Below are 23,078 nucleotides of genomic sequence, written 5' to 3'. Positions count from 1 at the left end.
CCTGAGGTTGAGCCTTGGCAGTTCAAGTGGTGTCAAACTACATTCCTTCCACTCCATTCTACAAATGGGACCTACAATCCTATATAGCGGTTATAAATCTTATAAAACTACATCTCCTTCAGTTCTTGCAATGCATCCTTCAATTTGGGAGCGGCCATAAGGACCTTCTAGTCTGGTCCAACACCAAGTTATATAGTTGAGGGAGTTGTAGTTTGGTGAAGCAGAGAAAGCTAAAGGCCTTGCAAAGCTACAACTCCCAGAATCCCCTAGGGCTGAACCATGGCAGTTAAACTGCTATCAAACTACATTCATTCCACTCCATTCCACTCTACAGATGGGACCTACAGTCCTATATAGCGTTATGAAAATCTTATAAAGCTACATCTCCATCCATTCTTGCAATGCATCCCTCGATTTGGAAGCAGCCACATGGACTTTCTATTCTAGTCCAAACCCCAAGCTACTGAGTTATGGGAATTGTAGTTTGGTGAGGCACCGTTTGGAAGAGAAAGCTGAAGACCTTGCAAAGCTACAACTCCCAGGATCCCTTCGGATTGAGCCATAGCAGTTTAAAGTGATACCACACAAGGGCCATCTAGTCCACCCCTCCCATCTCTATATCATCACACTGGAGAAAAAAAGCCACTTAAAATCCGGTTTTTGCCTCCTGCAGAATTCTGAGGTTTGTAGTCTAGGGAGGGGCCTTTAACAGCCTCACTAAACTACAAACCCCAAAATTCTGCAGGAGGCAGAAACCAGATTTTAAGTGAATTTTTCCTCTAGTGTGATGAGTGTCAGCAGCTTCCATTGGAAACAACGGTGGGAAAGCGAGAAGGCTTCTTCCAAGGTGCAGGACAAGGCAGCCTTACCGTGGAGCAGCAGCATGAGAAGATGCAGGAGGACCATCATTGCAGGGCTCTCAATGGGGCAAAAGCAACGGCGTGAAGGAAGCCAAGAGCCCCAGGGTGTTTCTCCCTCTGCCGCCTCCTCCGCTTCTGGGGAATGGAGCCGCCGGTAGAGAGACTGAGAGAGACTCTGCTCTGTCAAGGAAAGACTTGGAGCACTGAGTGGAAGCAACCACAGTTTAAAGGCAAAGGGGGGGGGGGGGGTTGAGCTTTGGAAAGGGCAGCCAGCCAGAGAGCAAAGGCTGGAGAAGGAGGGGAGGGGAAGGAAAGGAAGAGAAGGGAGGGAGGAGGGCTTAGCTAAGCTGCCTCCAAGAAGGAGCCCTCCACTCCCCGCCTCCTTTAAGGGGGCATCTACGCTGTAGATTTAATGCAGTTCGATACCACTTTAACTGACAGGGCTCAATAAAATCCTGTGAATTGTAGGTCTTTGCCAAAGAGTGCTGGTGTCTCTCCAAATTGTAACTCCCAATATATTCCATAGCATTGACCAAGGGCATGCAAGGAATAAGTGAGCATGTGTGTCAACTGCAAAATAAGGTGCATGAAGCTGATTGGTTGGGCAGTGCAAGGGGTGATGGCTGAGCATGAAACTTTTGGATACCGTTGCAATTTTGTTCAGGCTCAAGCTATGCAAGTGTTCAGTGACATGAAGAGAGGACCTTCTCACAGCGACAGGAGAGGCACTCCCAAGTGGCCAGCTTCTGATCAAAGGAAATTTAGCATAATGCCAAGTTTTTAACTCTGTAGTTTTTATACATTATAACTGTGTTCTCAATTTGCTTCTGACACAATAAATAAATAGTATAACTCCAGCCACACACACACACACACACATATATATATATACACACACACACAGCAACAGGAGAGGCACTTCCAAGTGGCCAACTTCTGATATATATATATATAAAGCTTTGGATAGCATAGGGGAGAGTTAACATCCCTGAGGTGTTTCCTTTGCTGTTTGTACTCCTATTCAGAAGATTTCACCTCACTTTCTGTCCCTGTGGTAATTGGAGTCTGAAAAATTGGGCTTGTTGTGGAAACAATTATTTGTGATAAAGCTTCAGATTTTTATTTATCGTGTCATCAGCAACCAGACATTTGTATTACATTTTTAACAAAAACAAACAAACAGACAGACAAAACACTGAATTTGCAAGCTTGGTAGTTGATTAAATGTCCTTTGACCAGTAGCTGGCCACTTGGAGTGCTTCTGGTGTTGCTGCAAGGAGGTCCTCCATTGTGCATGTGGCAGGGCTCAGGGTGCATTGCAGCAGGTGGTCAGTGGTTTGCTCTTCTCCACACTCGCATGTCGTGGATTCCACTTTGTAGCCCCATTTCTTAAGATTGGCTCTGCATCTTGTGGTGCCAGAGAGCCGTCTGTTCAGCGTCTTCCAAGTCGCCAGTTTTCTGTGTGCCCAGGGGAGAGTCTCTCATTTGGTATCAGCCATTGATTGAGGTTCTGGGTTTGAGCCTGCCACTTTTGGACTCTCGCTTGCTGGGGTGTTCCAGCGAGTGTCTCTGTAGATCTTAGAAAACTATTTCTTGATTTAAGTCATTGACATGCTTGCTGATACCCAAACAATGGATGGGTTGGAGATGTCACTGCCTTGGTCCTTTCACTATTGGCTGCTCCTTCCCGGTGGATGTCAGGTGGTGCGATACCGGCTAGACAGTGTAATTTCTCCAGTGGTGTAGGGTGCAGACACCTCGTGATAATGCGGCATGTCTCATTAAGATCCACATCCACTGTTTTAGCATGGTGAGATGTGTTCCACACTGGGCATGCATACTCAGCAGCAGAGTAGCATAGCGCAAGGGCAGATGTCTTCACTGTGTCTGGTTATGATCCCCAGGTTATGCCAGTCAGCTTTCGTATGATATTGTTTCTAGCACCCACTTTTTGCTTGATGTGGAGATACCTTTTTCCCATGATAACTCTTTCAGGAGTGATTTTCCCTTCCTAGGGCTAGTTTTCTCTTACTTTCCTATAACTATGAGACGTTTATTAGTTGGATATTAGTAGCTCGGGGACTGCCTGTATATACATTTTTGGGAAGATTTTGGAACATACACTTGGCCAACAGGAATTGAAGTAAGGGTTAAATGGTTCTCTGTAGTGGTTGGTTGCTCAGCCTTCACTTTTTCAGCACAAGCAATACATGAAGAAGTTCCCTTCTTCTAAGTTTTGATCACTCATGACATTCCACTTCACCAGCATTTCATGCACACCCCCACTTTTGTTGTTGGGATACTTTCAGTCAGTATATCTCTTGAGCTTCAAGACATTCGGTTGCCTGACCACAGAAACATGAATGGTGTTTCCTCTTCAAAAAGTCAAGGCACATAGCACCCAAAGCCCACCACGTTCTTTTGGTACACAAAGCACAATGTTCCACAAATACCTCTCCTCCTCGTTGCAAGGAAATAGGGGGTAAATACCCACAGTAACAAAAAAGGATAGTCAACAATTAGCTACACTTTTCCGACATCCAAAATTGTTCAGAGGCAGTGGACCCACCCTGCGTGCCCTGCATTTTCCCAGCAGTGAGTATACAACAGATGGAGACCTTTTCCCAATTGAAAATGCTATTTCTGGATTACTTCAGTGGTTTACACAGAAATGATACAGAAATAGCACTCATCAAATTGTATCTTTGACCTATCCATAGGAATATGCAATACAACAGAATTTGGTTAGCTGATTTAAGGTTTTGTTTTATATTATTTTTTAAAATAATTTGGTGGTGCAGACACAGAGCACTAATTTTGTTCCTTTTTTATCTTCTTTTTCTTCAGTGCAAAATATATATGTCTTCGGGCACATCTACACTGATGGTTTAATGCAGTATGAAGGTGGCTTAATAGCACAAATCCATTCGCTTTATTACACATATGTCAAACTCAAGGCCCATGGGCTGAATCCAGCCTGCCATATAATTTTACATGGCACTCCAGATGCAGGGCTTCAACTCCTGTATTCCTCATCATTAGACATCATGACAGTGGGAGTTGTGATGCAATAACATCTGAAAAGGAGACCTTAAATAAAGAAATAGTTTTCTAAGATCTACAGAGATATTTGCAGGAACACCTTAGCAAGCAAGAGTCCAAAAGTGGCAGGCCAAAACCCAGAACTTCAACACATGGCTGATACCAAATGAGGGATGCCCTCCTGGCCACACAGAAGACTGGGCGACTTGGAAGGTGCTGAACAGACTGCACTCTGGCACCACGAGATGCAGAGCCAATCTTAAGAAATGGGGCCACAAAGTTGAGTCCATGACATGTGAGTGCAGAGAAGAGGAAACCACAGACCACCTATTACAAGACAATCTGAGCCCTGTCACATGCACAATGGAGGACCTCCTTATAGCAACACCAGAGGCACTCCAAGTGGCCAGCTACTGGTCAGAGGACATTTAATATAATGACAAGTTTATAAACTTTGAGTTTTTAAATACATCACAATTGTTCCCCTTGGTTTGCTCCTGATACAATAAATAAAAAAATCTGAAAGGAGGCAGTTTGATCTGTTTAGTGATGATAGTGGAGATTGAATCCACAGGGCTTATGGATATGAGATCTGACTATAACCTGAAATTACTATTACAGAACATGACTGGAGCTAGATTAGGACCAAGGCATGTCTATAACTAAACACATTCACACTTTAGGAAAGATTCTAAAAAAGTTAGTTTTTTGGAAGGATTCTAGAGCAGTTTGCTACTGATAGGAACTCCTTACTCTGGTGCACAGCACAGAGAGTGTTACACAAAGCTTATGTATTACACATTTATCTGCTGTATTTGTTTTATTGAAAGCTGCCCAGATAGCTAATTAAAGGGCAGTGTGTATAAATAATATCTGAAAGCAATCTTGTGCCTAGGTGTGCCAATGTAAATACATTTAACAAGGAACAGAAACCTAGACTTTACACCCTCATCCTCACCAGATAGGAAATAGTATTTTCAGCAAGTGGCACAGTATAAAGCAGGTTTCCCCAATATGGTGCGCTCTCCAGATGTTTGGGACAGTTTTTTACATCTCAGATAGCATAGCAAATTATCAAGGCTAACAGACAGGATAATCCAAAGCATCTGGAGGGCATCAGATTGCTGAAGAATAGCATAAAGACTTGCGTACGGAAAATGTTCCTGGAAGAGGCAGACACTGGCTTTGAGAAGGCAAGCATAAAGACAATTGTGCAGATTGCACCCACAGGATGCAATAAAATGGGCAAATCTCGAAGGTAATAAACTTTTAATTGTAGGCAGATATTACAGGAGGATCCTTGCCACAGGGAATTACTTTTCACCATACTCTACCGATGTGTTTAATTCTGTTTTCAGATGACTGTGAAAACAATGCCTCAGCAGTCCTCAAGAGTCATGAATCAACTTAAAGGCTATTACATCTGAAGTAACCAAATACTGTAATATAGCCTTCTTCCAAAATAGTGCTTATAACTTTCATTTGTCAGCATGACCCAAAGCCAGGGGTAATATAATTTAAAGCCGAAACATCTGCTGTAGTGACTAGAATATAGAAAAACATTGCAAAATAAGTACTGTTCTATTCAAGATAGGGTGAAATCAACTGAGGAAATTGTCCACTGTCTGTGGCAAGTAACTCATATGTGTGCCGTGTCAGCCAGAAGCACGCACCCCCCTGTGTAAAGGGCATCCTATAGGCCGGTTCATGTTTGAGAAATGGGAGAAGTGGCATTCATATAAAAATGCCAGTTTTTCTCCCTTGTGATCATACCAAATCTAATGGAAACATCAACTGGAGTAATTTCTGTGCAAGCAATGTAATGTGAAACAGACCTACACCAGTGTTTCTTCTCAAACAATCTGATGTGGCAACTGGCAACCCACCCACCCCCATGTACCAGGACAAGCACCATATTTGTGCTATATTATTATCAAATTTGCAGTTTCCTAGAAACTCACAATGGATCTGAAAGCAATGGCTCACAGGCCAGCACTAATTTGCAAACTACCACTTTGAATAGCACTGACCTTCATAACATGGTGGAAACATTTTTAAATAAAAAGAATATGGAATCATGATCTATATCTATGATATGTTCACTAGGTTATGTATAAGTAACTCACCTCTGGCCTTTGGACCAGAAGTGGCTAAAGGAAACCTTGTGTCTCAGCCAAGTTGCTGTTGCCGGTGATGCTCATCAGCAAAATAGCAAATAGTTGTTTGATGTGTTGTCAGGAAAATGGTTAAAATAGAGAAAATTGTACACAGTCATCTTAGCAACAAAAAAAAAATCTATCTTGCTCAGCTGATTAACATGGAGAGGAAGTACAAAATGGTCAGTGCCTAAGGAGAGAAGATTTAAATCTCTCCACCCAAACTTACTGAAATGATGGACAGAAATAGCTATATATCCATATGCTTGTGAGTGACGATATGTGTGTATGTGTTATCAAGAAATCAGATTCCCAAATCATGCATTATTATTTCTGGCTCCATTGAGATATACAGCCAACAGAAAGTTGCCTGCTAGTAACCTTATGTGAATTTCATTGGCATCTTATCCCACCACACTTAGGACTTCAGAAAATAACCTCACAGTTACCATAACCCGCTAACAATGCCTCCACACACCTAACAATGAAGCCAAACCAGAGGCCACAGAAGATGCCCAATTTTCTCTTTCGTCCCTCTCCTGGGAACCCAGTTAGATGGGCTAACACCCATTGTTACCCACTGTTTTATGAGCAAGGTCCTCCCCCAGGCTGAGGGAACAACCATCATTAGTATCCATTACCTCAAACCCACCCACAGTCTTTCCTTCACACACACTTCATGAGAGGCAGACCAGCAATGACTGCGCACCCCAGCCAACCAGCCTGCAGATTCTAGCCTGCCACAACCTGTAATAATAAAAAATAATAAAACTTGATTTATACCCTGCCACCATCTCCTGTAGGGACTCAGGGCTTGAAAGAACCAAGTTTTTAGCTCTTTCTGAAAGTGCTATAGTGTGGGGGCTTGCCTGGGGAGGGTGTTCCAGAGCCCAGGGGCCACCACTGAGAAGGCTCTCTCCCTCATCCCCGACAGATATTAGAGCCCACACTAGTTCATAGGAGGAGATGCGATCATGAAGACAGGCTGGACCCGAACTGAACTAATTGACACCCAGGGAAGCATAAGTTCTTTGTTTCAAACTCTGGGCAAAATACTTCATGTATCCATTGAGAGGTATGTCGGTTCTTTAGAGGGCTCTCTCCACTGACATCCTCCCTGGCCATTGAGAATAAACCTCATTAAGCCTTCTAGGAGGCTTGGCATTCCGGGTCCTCAAACCAATAATTTAGCGACACTGAAATCACTCTATGTATGTATGGATGTATGTATGTATGTATGTATATATATATATGTATGTATGTATGTATAAACTTGAGAAGTAGGCTGTTTATCAAACACCTATGAATGATTCTCCCTATGAATATGTGCATGGATGGGCATCCCCCCCCCCCTCAATTCAGGTGCTACATGTTGCTCCTTTGCTGATTTATGATACAAACCACTGTGTAGGCAAAAATCCATCTGCCTGAAAGAGAATTGTTAACCGTATTTCCGTATTATTACATGACAACATGTTTCCAACAAGCCTAATCAAAAAGCAATTTAGTCATCAAATGTCTAGACACACCAAACAGAAGTCTGCAATAATTAAGTAGTATATTTTATATGTAAATTCTAGCTTTCGGTTTTCATGCCCAATTAGCAACACTCACAGGTTCATCCCGAATTACAAGTGAACAGTTTTAACCTACTACATGGTACTAATATTATAGATAAAAATATTCCTAATCAGCTTTGGAAAATTGAACATTTCTTGTATTTATTTGCCTTAAAACTTAGAATTTTAATTATAAGAAAGCAGAAACAAAAATATCCTCAGCTGTTGAGACTGAAGGTGGGTAGGAGCTAGTAGAGCTAGATCAGACTTGCCTTTTGACCAGTCTTAAATTCACAGTCTTCTACTAGCTACAAAACAAATCCACATTCATTGCTCTGCAACAGTGCCCCTTTGTATGCAACCATTGTAGATATTTAAATGTGATTTTTAAAGTACAGCCCCACTACATTCAAAAATTTAATAGCTATTCCCTCATAATTCAGATTATTAAAATGATTTATGATGCTGGCATATCTTCTGGATCTCCCACTTAGCCAGTTGTTGCTCGGGGCAAAACAAAACAGATATATGCTTCAAAAGTATCTACAGTATAGTGTGTATTCTAATGAAGTAGACTGCGGTTCTGCCAACTGAATTCTGAAACCTGACTAAAAGTTGAACTTTGAACTTGCTTTGTGAATATGCTTGAGTCTATGTTTTCCAATTTATGATAACCCTAAGGCGACTCAATCACAGGAGTTCAAAGAGAGGTTGTCTTTTGCCTTCCTCTGAGGATGAGAGAGTGTGACTTAACCAAGAACACCAGGTACAGTTTCATGGCTGAGGAGAACTGAAGTCTTAAAAGACAATTTTATAAGCTCTAACAAAAGCTTCATGAAACATGACAATCTTCAGAAATTCCTCTTCTGAACTGGTAAAATGAATTAAATTAATATTTCTCTGTAAACCAAAAACCAAAACCAGCACTGTGGAAGAGAGGACAGGGAATCCTTGCTTCTTCTAGGTTGTCCTGAGATAGACTACACTCTCATTTATCATCATAGTGAAAAATTGTTCCATTTTTTATAGGACTTGTGGCACAGTACTTACATTGATCCATGGATAAGTTGATCAAGCTTTGAGGTCAATTTTATGAGAAAATTGCTTATTATGGAAACAAGGATTGGTGAGGAAGCTTAAATGGAGACAGCTTTTCCTCATAATAATTCTTCCAGGGATGAATTTCCCTTCCGAGGGGTAGATTTCTCTCATTTTCTGTTATCTCACACCCATTCTTAACTTTGAGCCACTTGTAAGTTGGACGTTTGTAACTTGGGGACTGCCTGTATACCTAATGAAATATCTTGGAGATGAGATCATAAGTCTAAAAATGAAATTGATTTATGTTTCCTATACACCCTATACACATAGTCTGAATGTAGTTTTATACACAATATTTTAATAATGTTGTGTCACTGTATCAGCCACCCATCATCATCATCATTATTATTATTTGAAACACCACATGATGAGTCCACAGCAAACACTCTGCTGGCTGTTGTATTGGATCACACGTCGGATACTTCCCAAGTATCTAGGACTGTATGATGTATCGGTGAATAATGCGTGCAGATCCCCAGTATGGTGGCCTTTTGCAGCTGACAGATGGTAATCTTGTCAGCGCCGATTGTATTTAAGTGCAGGCCAAGGTCTTTAGACACTGCACCCAGTATGCCGATCACCACTGGGACCACCTTGACTGGCTTGTGCCAGAGTCTTTGCAGTTCGATCTTTAAATCCTCATATCGTGTCAGCTTTTCCAGTTGTTTCTCTTCAATCCTGCTGTCACTGAAACATCAATAATCCATACTTTGTTTTTTAACACAATTGTGAGGTCAGAAGTATTGTGCTCTAAAACTCTTATCTGTCTGAATTCGGAAGTCCCAGAGGAGTTTGACGTGTCCATTTTCTGTAACTTTTTCCGGCTTGTGATCCCACCAGTTCTTTGTCACAGGCAGATGGTATTTGTGGCACAGGTTCCAATGAATCATCTGAGCAAAAGTGTTATGCCTCTGCTTGTAGTCTGATATTATCATCATCATCATCATCATCATCATCATTTGCTATATTTGTATACTACTCTTCTCAACCCCGAAGGGGACTCGGGGCAGTTCACAGTGTTGGCAACAATTCAATGCTATATCAACCACTATATTAAAAAGCAAAAATTACTTGTTACTGTATCAGCCATCCATGTGGATAATATTCAATTTTGTCGCATTTCAGATTTCAGAATTCTGGATAAGGAATGCTCAACCTGTATCTATTCTAGTATTTCTAGAAATATTTTTTTCAGCACCAAATTTCAAATAGATAGAATTTCTTCTTATCAGCTTCCTTCCCTGCCCAGCTTTCATCATCATACACAGAAACTGGAAACAGGACTCTGGTGTGTAATGATATCTTTACACATGAAGGGCCTTCTCTTTCATAGATGTAGCTTTGTAAGGATTAAGGGCTTACAAACTTTTTTTTTTTGCTTTTTTCTTGGATGTGTATTATTTCCAATATTCTAGAAATAATTTGTTTCCTAAACTATAGAGTGATGGTTTCATGGCTCCATAATGTCAGTCTCTCGGATCTTGTTGGGCTTCAGCCCTCAGTAGCTAAATAACTATAACCAGAAGATGGACCATGAAATTCCCACATCTGCTCTAGGGCATAGGGGATAATTGAATCATGGTCCCATTGTGCTATGGCACAGAACAGCTGGAAATAAACTTTCCAGTGACGGCCTTTAAAGGAGAGGAAACGTCTCAATACCTTAATACAAAAGATGCCACAGAATTATTCAAAGGCTTCTTATGGAAGACGCAAATTGTATTGTGCTTGTGAAAAAAGTGTCTGCTGCTCAAGAGACTAACACAGAGGAAAGGATTCAAAATACAGGAATATATTCCACCAAAACATTAGGAAGAGCTTCCTGACAATAAGAACCATTTGTCAATGAAATACACCGCTCAGAGCCTCCTTCTTTGGAGATGTTTTGGAGAGTTGTTGGATTACCATCTGCCATGAGTTATTTGATTCCTTTAAGGCAGAGTTAGACTGGGTGGCCTTGTGGTCTGTTCCAGCTCTATATTTTTCTGATTCTAATTCTTGTCTGAACTCATGAGCAACTATGAGAATTCCTGAGGATTCCCATCTTCAATTATGAAAATAGTAACTTTTCTTTGCAATAGATTGTGTGGCATGTAGCATGATAAAGTTGGCTTAGCCCTGCTTCTAGGAGGCTCATAGGTACTTATGAGAGCAAGAGAAGTCCCTTATCCCTCTCTTCCAGTGTAGTTGACACAGAATAGTCCAGATCTTGTGTCTATATTTGTATAATTCTCCAGTGACAGTGGGAAAATATGCATCGATTGTACAAGCAGCACATCCAGAGCTCCACCCATCTTCTATGTGACACCACGACAGCATGTGCTGAACTATGATTATTTAGGCTTTCTGGGGACCAGACTCTAGCACCTTTCTGCAAATAATTAACCCGTCTGCTTTGTCTCTCATCCTCCTATGTAATATTGGTAGAAATTCAAGTATGATCTAATAGTGAACCATGCCAAAAAGAATTGAATAGACTGCAAATTCAAGTTGAGACGGCAACTCAACAAATAACAACTAAAATCATTACATTGTAATAAAGAATATATTTTCACGTGGAGGGTCCCAGCTGAAATAATTGATAAGATTTGGGCATTCAATAATGGATTGTGATTAAGAGTACAGGATGGCAAGTCAGGAACAAAAGAAAACCATCTGACAACAATAACTTTTATTTGTAGTTACATATCTCTGACAAAAACATTTTAATATGTATGTTTACATAATGTTTTATAACGATGTTGTGGTGTGGTATTGGCTCCTACTTTGGAGGCTTTTAAACAGAAGCTGGATGGCCATCTGTCGGGGGTGCTTTGAATGTGGTTTTCCTGCTTCTTGGCAGGGGGTTGAACTGGATGGCCAATGAGGCTTCTTCCAACTCTAGGATTCTATTATGTGTTTTTAACTATGTTGTGCTCCACCTCAAGCCTTGAGGAGAGGCTGGTAAGAAATAATAATAATAGTTATAGTAATTAATATTATTATATATTTTATTATATTAATATAATGTAATTTTAAACCATCCTTCAAAAAATCGGGTGCTCTGACAAATTTGTGAACATCCTGTGGCTCCTCCATGATGACATATGGACAGCAATGGCTCCCAAAGTGACCCATTCAAGGTGGAATCAGGCGTCAAACAGGGATGTGTTATTGCCCCAACCTTATTTTCCATCTTCATTGCTATGATAGTTCATCTTGTTGATGGGAAGCTTCCCACCGGAGTGGAAATCTTCTATCGGACAGATAGATATGGCAAGCTATTTAACCTCAGCAGACTGAAAGTCAAAACGATGGTCACAACAACATCTGTTATAGAACTCCAATATGTCGATTACAACATAGTCTGTGCACATTCAGAAGAAGACCTACAAGCCACTCTAAACACCTTCGCAGAAGCATACGAGAAGCTTGGCCTGCCATTGAATGTTGAGAAAACCAAAGTGCTCTCCCAGCAGTCACCAGCCAATTCCTCTGCAATGCCAGAAATACAGCTTAGTGGTGTAATGTTAGACAATGTTGACCATTTCCACTACCTTGGCAGTCACCCTCTCCACAAAAGTCAACATTGACACTGAAATACAAAACCGCCTAAACTCTGTGAGTGCAGCATTTTTCCGAATGAAGCAAAGAGTTTGAGGACCGGGACATCCATAGGGAGACCAAGGTGATTGTTTATAAAGCTATTGTCCTCCCAACCCTGTTATATGCCTGCAAAATGTGGACTGTCTACAGACGTCACACTCAACTCCTGGAACAATTCCATCAGCATTGCCTCAGAAAAATCCTGCAAATCTCTTGGGAAGGCAGGCGGACAAATGTCAGCATGCTGGAAGAAGCAAAGACCACTAGCATTGAAGCGATGCTCCTATACCATCAACTCTGCTGGACTGGCCACATTATCCGGATGCCCGACCACTGTCTCCCAAAGCAGTTGCTCTACTCTGAACTCAAGAACAGAAAACGGAAAGTTGCTGAACAGAAAAAGAAATGTAAAGATGGGCTCAAAGCCAACCTTAAAACTCTGGCATAGACACTGAGAACTGGGAAGCCCTGGCCCTTGAGTGCTCTAGCTAGAGGTCAGCTGTGACCAGCAGCGCTACAGAATTCGAAGAGGCATAAATGGAGGGCAAAAGGGAGAAACGTGCCAGGAGGAAGGCACATCAAGCCAACCCTGACCGGGACCGCCTTCCATCTGGAAACCGATGCCCTCACTGCGGGAGAACATGCAGATCAAGAATAGGGCACTATCTAACCTATTTCAAGTATTAACGTAATAAAAGTTGGAGAATCTTGGCATACTTCCTTAAGGAAATGGGAAGATTTTTTTGTTTTTGTTTTTTGTTTATTTGTTTTTAAGCTAATCTTTCCATTCACAGGGGAACTTTCCGGTGCAGAATATATGGTCTTGGGCTATAGTAACTATTTCCTTTTTGTGTCCAACATCTGGCTCACTATATATACTGTCCTCTCTGTGATTTGTTTGTCTGTTTGTTTTAGGACAACAAAATCAGTCAAGCATGGAGTAATTTCAACCTTCATACAATAGGGTTGCTGTGTCCTTCTTAAATGTCACAGGCATCAGGTTTTATCCAGAGCAAAACACTTAAAATTGACAGCTAGAAGAAGCGCAAGCTCCCAAAGTACTGAAACATTGAGAAACAATATACCAGCAAATAGGGAAAACAAATGCACTTTGTGACGACAGTTGTGTTTGATGTGCCTGGAAAGAGGCAAGAACAGAGTTTTGAGAGGTCAATCAACGGGAGGTCATTCTCCTGGCTGAGTGAAGGAATGAAGCAATGCTATCTAACAGGATAAAGCAGATGCTTAGTCAAGGGGCCAAGCTGATGTCAGCTGGAAAAAGGAAGGCAATTGGCAAAGTGCTGAGTCTGAGCTTCACACAAGAGGTACTTCGTTGTACAAAATATTCTGGCAAAGATGAGCAGGAGACCTGTGGTTTTTCGAGCTAAAAGGCTCCCAAGAGAGCATGTATGAAGCTCAGGTCTTGAAAGCTCCCCAAGTTTGAGCTGCCTCTCGGCTGGTGGTCCAGAAGCCAGAAAACAAAGAGGTGAATCTACAGGGAACAAAAACCCATTAATATCAGAAGTGGACTATATTAAGGCTACTTGTTACAAAGTAAGCTCCACTAGACACAGTTTGGTTTACTTCTGAATAAATATACAGAAGACCACATTTGAAGGGAAATGCTATGCAGACATTCACTGTCAATGAATCATGAGGGTCAGCTCACGTGGTCAGATCTATTATTGGACTCCCAAACAAAGAAGACAACTTTCTGAAAGATTATTGGAAAACCTTTGAGAATGTTGGGCTGATGGATTTTCAATAGAAAATGTGTTTTACACTACATTGAATTTGTTCTCTTTGGTGAAAAGAAGCCAAAATTCCAAAATACAAATAGCTCTCAGGGATTGGAAAGGGTATTCCCATTTATTACAGCTTTTAAATTGCATTATTGTAGTGCTGCATAAAAGGTCTTCTTTTCCTTGGAATTTCCAACAAAATAAAAGGTTCAGATTGATTCCCAAAGCATTTCTAATCATTTGCTTTCTCACAGACCTCTAGCCAGCACAGGAATGATTTATAAGACCTGATTCACAGTGTATTTCATTTTTGCCATTTTGAGCCAAACAGATTTCATCTGAAGGTTTTGGTTTTTTAAAAAAAAATAGAAGAGAATAATCTGGACCTTATTGATGTAATTTTCAGACGTGCTAAGTACTGTAGATTTACAGTTATTCCATTGTCAAAGTTTGTTTCATAAATCATTGGACACAGGCTTAAGAAAAGTATATATGGCTAAATTAACACATTTCAAAATGTCTATGTTCCCAGACAAGCCTTGAAAGTGCTAGCATGTCATCATAAAGCATATCATGTGATTATGCTGAGATAGCAGGAGACTGTTTTCAGGAGCCAGTACTGTAAAAATGTTATTTGAATAAGGAGCATAGACATCGAGACCTGGGAAGCCCTTGAGCTCTCTAGCTGGAGGTCAGCTGTGACCAACAGTGCTGTAGAATTTGAAGAGGCACGAATGGAGGGCGAAAGAGAGAGACGTGCCAAGAGGAAGGCACGTCAAGCCAACCCCGGCCAGGACCGCCTTCCACCTAGAAACTGATGCCCTCCCTATGGGAGAACATGCAGGTCAAGAATAGGGCTCCACAGTCACCTACAGACCCATCGCAAGGACACCGGACTTGGAGGACAATCTTACTTGGACAACGAGGGATCACCTAAATAAGTATTGTGGATCCCCAGGTTTGCTAACTTTTTAATTGACCAATATAGCTGTGTCTGGTGTAGAAAAAAGAGGAAGCTAAACATTAATAATATTAGAAGGAAGGTTTTTCTGTATAAGGCATGTGAGTGGGTCAGGTCACTTTATTGCTCCATTGGCAATTCTACCTTCAACTGCTACATCAGGAAAGCCTCTGTATTTCCATCTTTGAACTGCTCTGCAAGCCTGAAATCAAATGTCACCACTGATGGTAAGCAATATGGTCTTCATGTATTTTCATATTTACATAAGAAAATAGGACTGATAGTATTATAAAGTTTCTGTTGTAAAGATATGTCTAAAAACTTCCAGATACAATCAGTCCTCTACATTTTTTGGGTTGGGGATGCAAGTAAAAAAAATGAATAAAGAAATTGCTATTTTTTAAACCTGGAAGAAGATATCTCTGGGACCTCATGATTAACTTCTGCTAGTTGCAGATCATATAATCACACTGGGGGACCTAGAGGTTCCCAGAGAAGTGTTTTCTTTAGAAATCTCTAGGATCTCCTGCATAACTGGAGAAAGATGTCCATAGAACCACACTGGAGGATCAGAAATTCCTAGAGCGAACATTTAAATAAAATCTGTGAATAATCTAATCCACAAAAGTCAAAACCACAAAAATGGAGGGGTGACTGTACCCCAAAAGTACAAGACAGCCATTCAGAAAGTGCAAAGTCAATGTTATTCTACAAGGTCTGTGAACAGAAAGTGGAGAATTTCACATCCAATATATGCCACCAAAAAAGAGAGCAAAAGACTGTTTATAACTGCTGAGTACATGTGACTGGCATGATGTTTGATGTATGGTACTTACTCCCATAATGATTAATGCTCACAGTGGTGATCCAGCTGTTGTCATGAAGCTCCATGCTATTATTAGAGACATGGGCTGGGGAGAGAAGTTGCTTGAATTTCATCATGATCACATCCATTGGAAACACTCTGACAAATATTTGCCAAAAAAGAGTGCTTGTGGGAGAACTGCTTCTGTGCTTGATGATAACACTTGGCTCAGGGGAAGTTTCCATAGAAAGTGTTTCAATGTTTGTGTTGTTGACAGAGAAGTACAAAAACAATTCACATCAGTAAAACTTAGAGATAGTTATTACCATACTAATCCCTTGAGGTGAAGAGCTAATGCTTAACTGGGAAACAGTGTAACCATAGATTGCTATTAAAGGTGTCACTTTGACCATTGCAAATGTCAGACCACCTCACCACCCTTTTGTGATCAGACATGCCAATTACTGTTTCTTGACAGGATCCCCATTCTCTTGCCCAAAGCATTGAACCAGAGCTCTCCAAACTGTGTTGCAACACATTAGTGTGTCGACTATAGTGTGTAGGTGTGCCACACAAACATAGCAAGAAACCTCTGAGTTTATATTAAAATAAATAAATAAAAGCCTTTCATGAGATATGCTGTGTCCCATGCATTTCATTATTCCAATTAATGTATGTGTTCATGCCTCTTATAAGGGGTTGGTCTAACCCCCAGTTTGCTAATAAAACTGAATTACTGTGTTGTGAAATGATGCATGTCTAAAAGGGTATGTTACCAACATGAAATGTTTGGAAAGCTCTACATTAAAACAAGGTAAATGCATAACTAGTTCTGGGGAATATTGCTTCCTCTCCTTATTCATCAAACAGCGTTTAAATCTAGAAGACCAAACAGAGCATGGAAAATTACTTGTTAAATCACACTGATCCTTATCCAGATCCGGTTCTAGATCTTGAATTATTGTCTTCATAAAGTCCTGGGCTTTCATTTCTGACGTAATCCAATGTTTCTGTGCTTTGTAATAATACCATATAATCCCACTGGAGGACTTATAAAATGCCTAGAGAGGGCATGTTTTGTCAGATGTTGATGAATGAAACCACATATACCACTCCTGTGGATATGGGTGGCGTAATTTTAAAAACTAAACCCATGTGAATTCATCAGCATGACTCACAGCATGAGCTAGCACATCAAACGGTATGATCTTCCTCCTCTACTTTTAATTGAGTCCTCATGACCATTAACCTTGTGATGGCACGCCCGAGCCTTTGGGGAAACTATATTGTCTGGCTTTACTCGGGGGTTATCTGACACCTTCTGTTAAAATTAAGACTCTTAGCAGACAGAGGCACTTTGGGCGAGATGAAAAGATAACCAAAATAAGTTTACTGAAACAAGGGGAATGAAGGGTTAACACTACCTGTGACTATCCTGAGGTAACTTAAAACAATACATTACAAAGGGAGCACTTGTTGGGTGAAGACATCTTGCTGGGGTGGTTGAAAGTCTCTTTTGCTTCTGGTGCCAAGCGATAGCTCAAAACTGCCTTAATCTTCTCTCCATATGAAGCTTGGGCTGACCAAAAGCTTCAATTGTCCTATGAAGTGGTGGTAATGCAGCAGTAGTACTAAGAAATGCCTGTTTGAATTGCTAGGTCTAAGATTTCCAGACAGTGTCCAAGTCTCTATAGCTCTACTACCGAAAGTAGAGCTATAGAGACCTGGATACTGTCTGGAAATCTTAGACCTAGCAATTCAAACAGGCATTTCTTAGTACTACCGAAAGAATGTAGAGTCCAGCCAAGAGCTCTGGGGAAAAATAATAAACTGAGACAGGCCTCTGAAGGGTGTTTTAAGCTCCAAACAGAAACTAATACAAAGGAAGGTCTACACCAGGGGTCCTCAAACTAAGACCTGAGGGCCGAATATGGCCCTCCAAGGTCATTTACTGGCCTTCACTCAGGATCAACCTAAGTCTGAAACAACTTGAAAGCACATAACAACAACAGCAACAACCCTATCTCATCAGCCAAAAGCAGGTCCACACTTCCAATTGAAAAACTAAAGTTTATATTTGTTAACATTGTTCTTAATTTTAATTATTGTATTGTTTTAAGTGTTTTTTTACACTACAAATAAGATATGTGCAGTGTGCATAAGAATTAATTCATTTTTTTTCCAAATTATAGTCCGGCCCTCCAACAGTTTGAGGGACTGTGACCTGGCCCTCTGTTTAAAAAGTTTGAGAACCCCCGGTCTATACTATTGGGAAGGCCTATAAACAGGGGGAACTGAAGCAAAGGAGGAGCAGAAGGCAAAGCCAAGACTTCACAAACCTTAAAAGTAATTTTAAAGCTGTATATCAGGGGTTCTCAAACTAAGGCCCATGGGCAGGATGCAGCCCTCCAAGGTCATTTACTTGGCCCCTGGTCTAAACTTTAGACTTAGGGTCACCCTAAGTCTGAAACAACTTCAAGTCACGCAACAACAACAACAACAACAACAACAACAACAATCTGAATTAACTTGACTATCTGATCAGCCAAAAGCCGGGCCACCATTCCCATAGAAATACTGGTAAGTTTATGTTGGTTAAAATTGTTCATCATTTTAAATACTGTATTGTTTTTTCATATTTTTTGCAGTACAAATAATATATCTGCAGTGTGCATAGGAATTTGTCCTTGTTTTACTCAAAATATAGTCCGGCCCCCCAACAGTCTGAGGGACAGTGAACCAGTCATCTGCTTTAAAAGTGTGAGAACCCCTGCTATATATACTTCCAAAGCAGTGATATTGTCTCTTGTATAATTATAACCATAATCAAATGTAGTTATACTTTAATTTTACTTCTGCATAGTTATACTGATAAACTAATTGTTTATGTAACAAATAATGGTGAGGACAAATCTTCGAAACATCAAAAGACATTAAAACCTTCTTATCTTCAACTAAATAGTGTTGATTGAGAAGAGATTTGAGACATATTGTCTTTTTCCAACACAGTTGACTACTAATTATTTGTTTAGCAGGGGCTGCAGTGGCGCAGCAGGTTAAACTGCTAAGCTGCTGAACTTGCTGATTGGAAGGTCAGCGGTTCAAATCTGCTAATAGAGTGAGCTCCTGTTGTTAGCCCCAGCTTCTGCCAACCTAGCAGTTCAAATACATGCAAATGTGAGTACCATAGATCAATAGGTACTACTTCAGCCGAAAGTTAACGGCGGTCCATGCAGTCATGCTGGCCACATGACCTAGGAGGTGTCTACAGACAACGGCAGCTCTTCAACTTAGAAATGGAGATGAGCACCACTCCCCAGAGTCAGACTTGACTAGACTTAATGGGAAGGGGAAACCTTTACCTTTTATTTGTTTACAACAATTGCAACACATAAATCTATGGATAATCAGGCCCCATATTATCAAATGGTGGCAAAATGAATATGCGTGATTCAGTGCGTCCACGTTCATATGGTCTACGACAATCAATGGTTACTTGAAACCACTGATCTAATGTACTTTTATTCATATACCAATTGGAATGGATGCCAGATCTAAAAAGAATACCTCTGCTATCAGAAACTGCTATTCCTTTATTTTTAGAGAACCCATTCTTATTTCCCACAGTCAGCCTGCCTTATTTTTTGCAGCATTGTGCAGCTGGAAGGGCTACTATGGGAAGATGGGAGCTTGGAAACATTCTTCAATCAACCCTGGTGCATGCAAAGTAAACCTGAATTTGGACTGTTGTGCTCAATGTCTTACACACATTTTATTGGGAGTTTACTATGTTTATTCTGGGTGCTTCCTCTTGGGATATTCTGTTATACATGTTAGTTTTAACACCAATGTCAACTTTTAGACTTTTGCGCTTAGCCTTGGGTCCCATCTCCAAAATATCTCATTATGTATGTATAGGCAAATACAGATATTCTTAAGTAAAATGGAATCTAATGGCAAATGTGGTCCATTGGCGGACTTCAGGGGAGTCCATGAAGAAGGAGGGAAAGGCTTTTCCCCTGTAGTTTCATTCCTGTTATTCCAAAAATTGTGTTTAATTTATCCAAGTCTATAGCTTTTGCAGATTCCCAAACAGGGCAATGCACACATGTCCCTAAGCATAGTTGCATTCTACTGGTCACACACAATCTGCACTGTATTACTCTGCGCAATAGCACAATAATGCATTATCACTCCATGCATGATACTGTAGCATAGAGTGATATCTTTCTCCTTTTCAAGCCTTAATGGAGGTTTGAAGCTGATGAAAACAATATTGTGATGCTACAAGTAACAATGTGTAAAAGCAAAACACTTGTATGGAGTACATTTGCATTGGTGAGAAAGGACTTGCCACCTTATTTCTTCATGCTCCATAATGCCACTTCTAGAACAGTGGAAATGGCATTTGTGCTTGAAACTGTCACTATTCTTAAGGCAACGCTTCTATGATCTTCAGCAGATCTGCAGCAGGCAGAAATTCAACAAATAAGTAGCCTAAAGCCATGGCTAAAGAAAAGAAAAGCTGGACCTGTTTCAGCTGTTGTTTTCTGTCAGCCAAACAGTTTTACAGACCAGGGAGCTCTGCCAAACAAAATAACTTGAGACTCGGGTGGGGCAACTGTGGCTGTCAATGTATTACACCCCCCCCCCTCCACTCCTGTGATAGATCATAATTATGCATTTTGGGTGAAAATCACTCTAATGTGTGCTTTGGAAGTGATTCAACATTTGCACTTCTGGTTTTACTGGCTGTTTGGGGGCGGGGGGGGGGAATTCTGCTCATTTTTAAAAAAACTGTGTTTACATAACATGCAGAAGTGCAGAATATGAATTAAAATGGTGGAAATTAGAGAAAAGTAAATTTTGTAGTAGTGGGGAGCAAAGCATCCTTTCCCAGTCCTTCTGTATTCTAAAATATTTCCCAATGGAGAATGGGATTTAGCAGTAATGCTACTTGTGGTTGCAGTAGAATTGGCCCTTACTTTTGCAGATTACAGTATATTCTCAGGCCCTATCTACACTGCCATGTAAAATCCAAATTATCTGCTTTGAAATGGATTATATGGCAGTGTAGACTCATATAATCCAGTTCAAAGCAGATAATCTGGATTTTATGTAGCAGTATAGATTGGTCTTCAGTTAAACAGAACTCTAGCAACTGAAACTCTCAAGCAATTAGCAAAAAACCAGATAAATAATATTTCATACATAAAAAGCTTTTTTTAATAATATAGTAAAGCAATAAAATTGTATTGTGTTAAGTTTGTCTTTATTGGTCTTTGTTTGCTATTAAGTAATGTGTTTCAATATTAATATCAATGCAGAGTTTGTGGGAGCCCCCGGTGGCGCAGCAGGTTAAACCGCTGACCTGTTGAACTTGCTATCCAAAAGGTCGACAGTTTGAATCCGGGGAGCTGGGTGAGCTCCCAGTGTTAGCCCCAGCTTCTGCCAACCTAGCGGTTCGAAAGCATGCGAATGTGAGATCAACAGGTACCGCTCCAGCTGGAAGGTAACAGTAATCCATGCAGTCATGCCAGCCACATGACCTTGGAGGTATCTATGGACAATGGCAGCTCTTCATCTTAGAAATGGAGATGAGCACCACCCCCCAGAGTAGGACACTTAACGTTAAGGGTACCGCTCTGGCTGGAAGGTAACCATATAGTCATGCCAGCCACATGACCTAGGACTATGGACAGCACCAGCTCTTCGGCCCCAGTGTAGGACATGACTAGACTTAATGTCAAGGGGAAACCTTTACCTTCACCAATAGTATGGAATATAATATTAGTTAGGTCTATTTTTAAGAGTAAATCTCAAGCAACCAGAAACTACACTTATCTGGCATCTACCAGTCTCTATGGGTGCTGGTTAACTGAGAGTCTACTGTATATTATTTTGTACATTTGACATTTAGGATCTGATACTAGAGTAATATGCTTAGAACGAACGTTCATTGCTAAGAGGTCCGTTGTTTGGACATACTTGTTCTTGCTTTTTTAATGGCTAGCCACTAGACCAGCCTGCTTCCTCTGGCTATTTTTATTTAGACTAAAATCAACACTATATTTGTCTCTGTGGTTTGCAGTGTCAGCTGCTTTCAGTGATGCTTCAAAACCATGGTTTGCCCATCGGTTGGCCAAAATTCCCCACCCTTTAAGCAATAGCACTTGCCCAGCATTTCTGGAAGAACATATGTGTGCGTGCACTTGAGCTGCATTGGAAACAGGTTTAAGCTACCAAGAAAATGACTGGTCTGTGGCTTCCTTGACTAGCTTGAAATAGAAAAAAAAGATGAAAGATTATTACAGCCTATGATAAGGTTCAGAAGAAGACAAGATGAATTACATAAGTTGCTAAATATAAAAACTGCAACATCAAAAGAACTGAGTATGATGGTATAGGCAAAACTCCAACCTCTTGTCAAAATACAAAGTAGAAGTTTTCCTATGTGATTTCTTTTTTACTTGGCCGCAATAGACAGGAAATATACTTTCACTTGGTCATCTGTATTTTTGCATTTGATGAAGACATTCTTGAGCAAAAGAGGAATTATACCAGAGAGCAGGAAAGGTCTTCTTTCTTTACTTTTTGCTAATGCTTCAGAAGTTGCAATCAGCATTGTTGGAGCTATGTTCCATATCACCATCAGTATCACTGAATTGTAGCTTCGTTCTTTGTACATTCTTGTTTAAGCGTATGACTGGAAAAACATCTGCACCTAATATCATCCAGTAATATAAATTTGGTCCCAGTTTGTTAGGCTGGGTTTATGCTGGGGGCAGGTAAGACAGTTTCCAAGAATAGGAAACATTTGGAGTTCACTCCTTAATTCAGCCTGAAAGCTCCTCCAGATAAGGCAAATGTATTAGGAGGGGGTTAGGGGAGGGGGTTAAGGCATTTGTTGTAGCTCCTAGGGGCATTTTGGTTTCCCAGACTATTTTCTGGCAACTGTCAGCACCAGCTGCAAAATGTTATTCCCACTCTTGAATGGGTTTATTCTTAATTCTAACACTAAAAGGTATTTCCCTTCTGCATTTTGGGGGAGAAAGAAGGGCCGTAATCCCAATAGTACCTACAGTCTGATTAGATTTAGGCCATACAATTAAAAGATGAATTTAAGGTCTGTCTGAGGTTGGATCTACACTTCCGTATATCTCAGCACTTGATCCTAGATTATCTGCTTTGAACTGGACTATATGAATCTCCACTGCCAGATAATCTGGGATCAGATCCTGGGATATAGGGCAGTGTAGATCCAGCC

The 23,078-nt window shown here is 40.7% G+C and overlaps 1 protein-coding gene across 2 annotated transcripts in view; it reads right to left on the bottom strand.

The window, feature by feature from the left end:
- The window catches only part of MAMDC2 (MAM domain containing 2), a 74,816-nt gene extending 73,662 nt beyond the window's left edge, over positions 1-1,154 (bottom strand). Inside the window, exon 1 of one of the 2 annotated variants that reach the window (XM_060762217.2) lies at positions 870-1,154. In XM_060762217.2, the coding sequence (XP_060618200.2) occupies positions 870-909 (40 nt within the window). In that variant the 5' untranslated portion in view covers positions 910-1,154. The remainder of the gene's footprint in view (positions 1-869) is intronic. The other variant, XM_060762216.2, reaches the window with a different exon arrangement.
- Positions 1,155-23,078: the final 21,924 nt, after the last annotated feature.

This window comes from Anolis sagrei, chromosome 2 (assembly GCF_037176765.1).
Source record: "Anolis sagrei isolate rAnoSag1 chromosome 2, rAnoSag1.mat, whole genome shotgun sequence".
Taxonomy (NCBI): Eukaryota; Metazoa; Chordata; class Lepidosauria; order Squamata; family Dactyloidae; genus Anolis; species Anolis sagrei.
The sequence above is the reverse complement of the archived record's forward strand: the minus strand, read 5'-3'. Positions and strand labels throughout refer to the sequence as shown.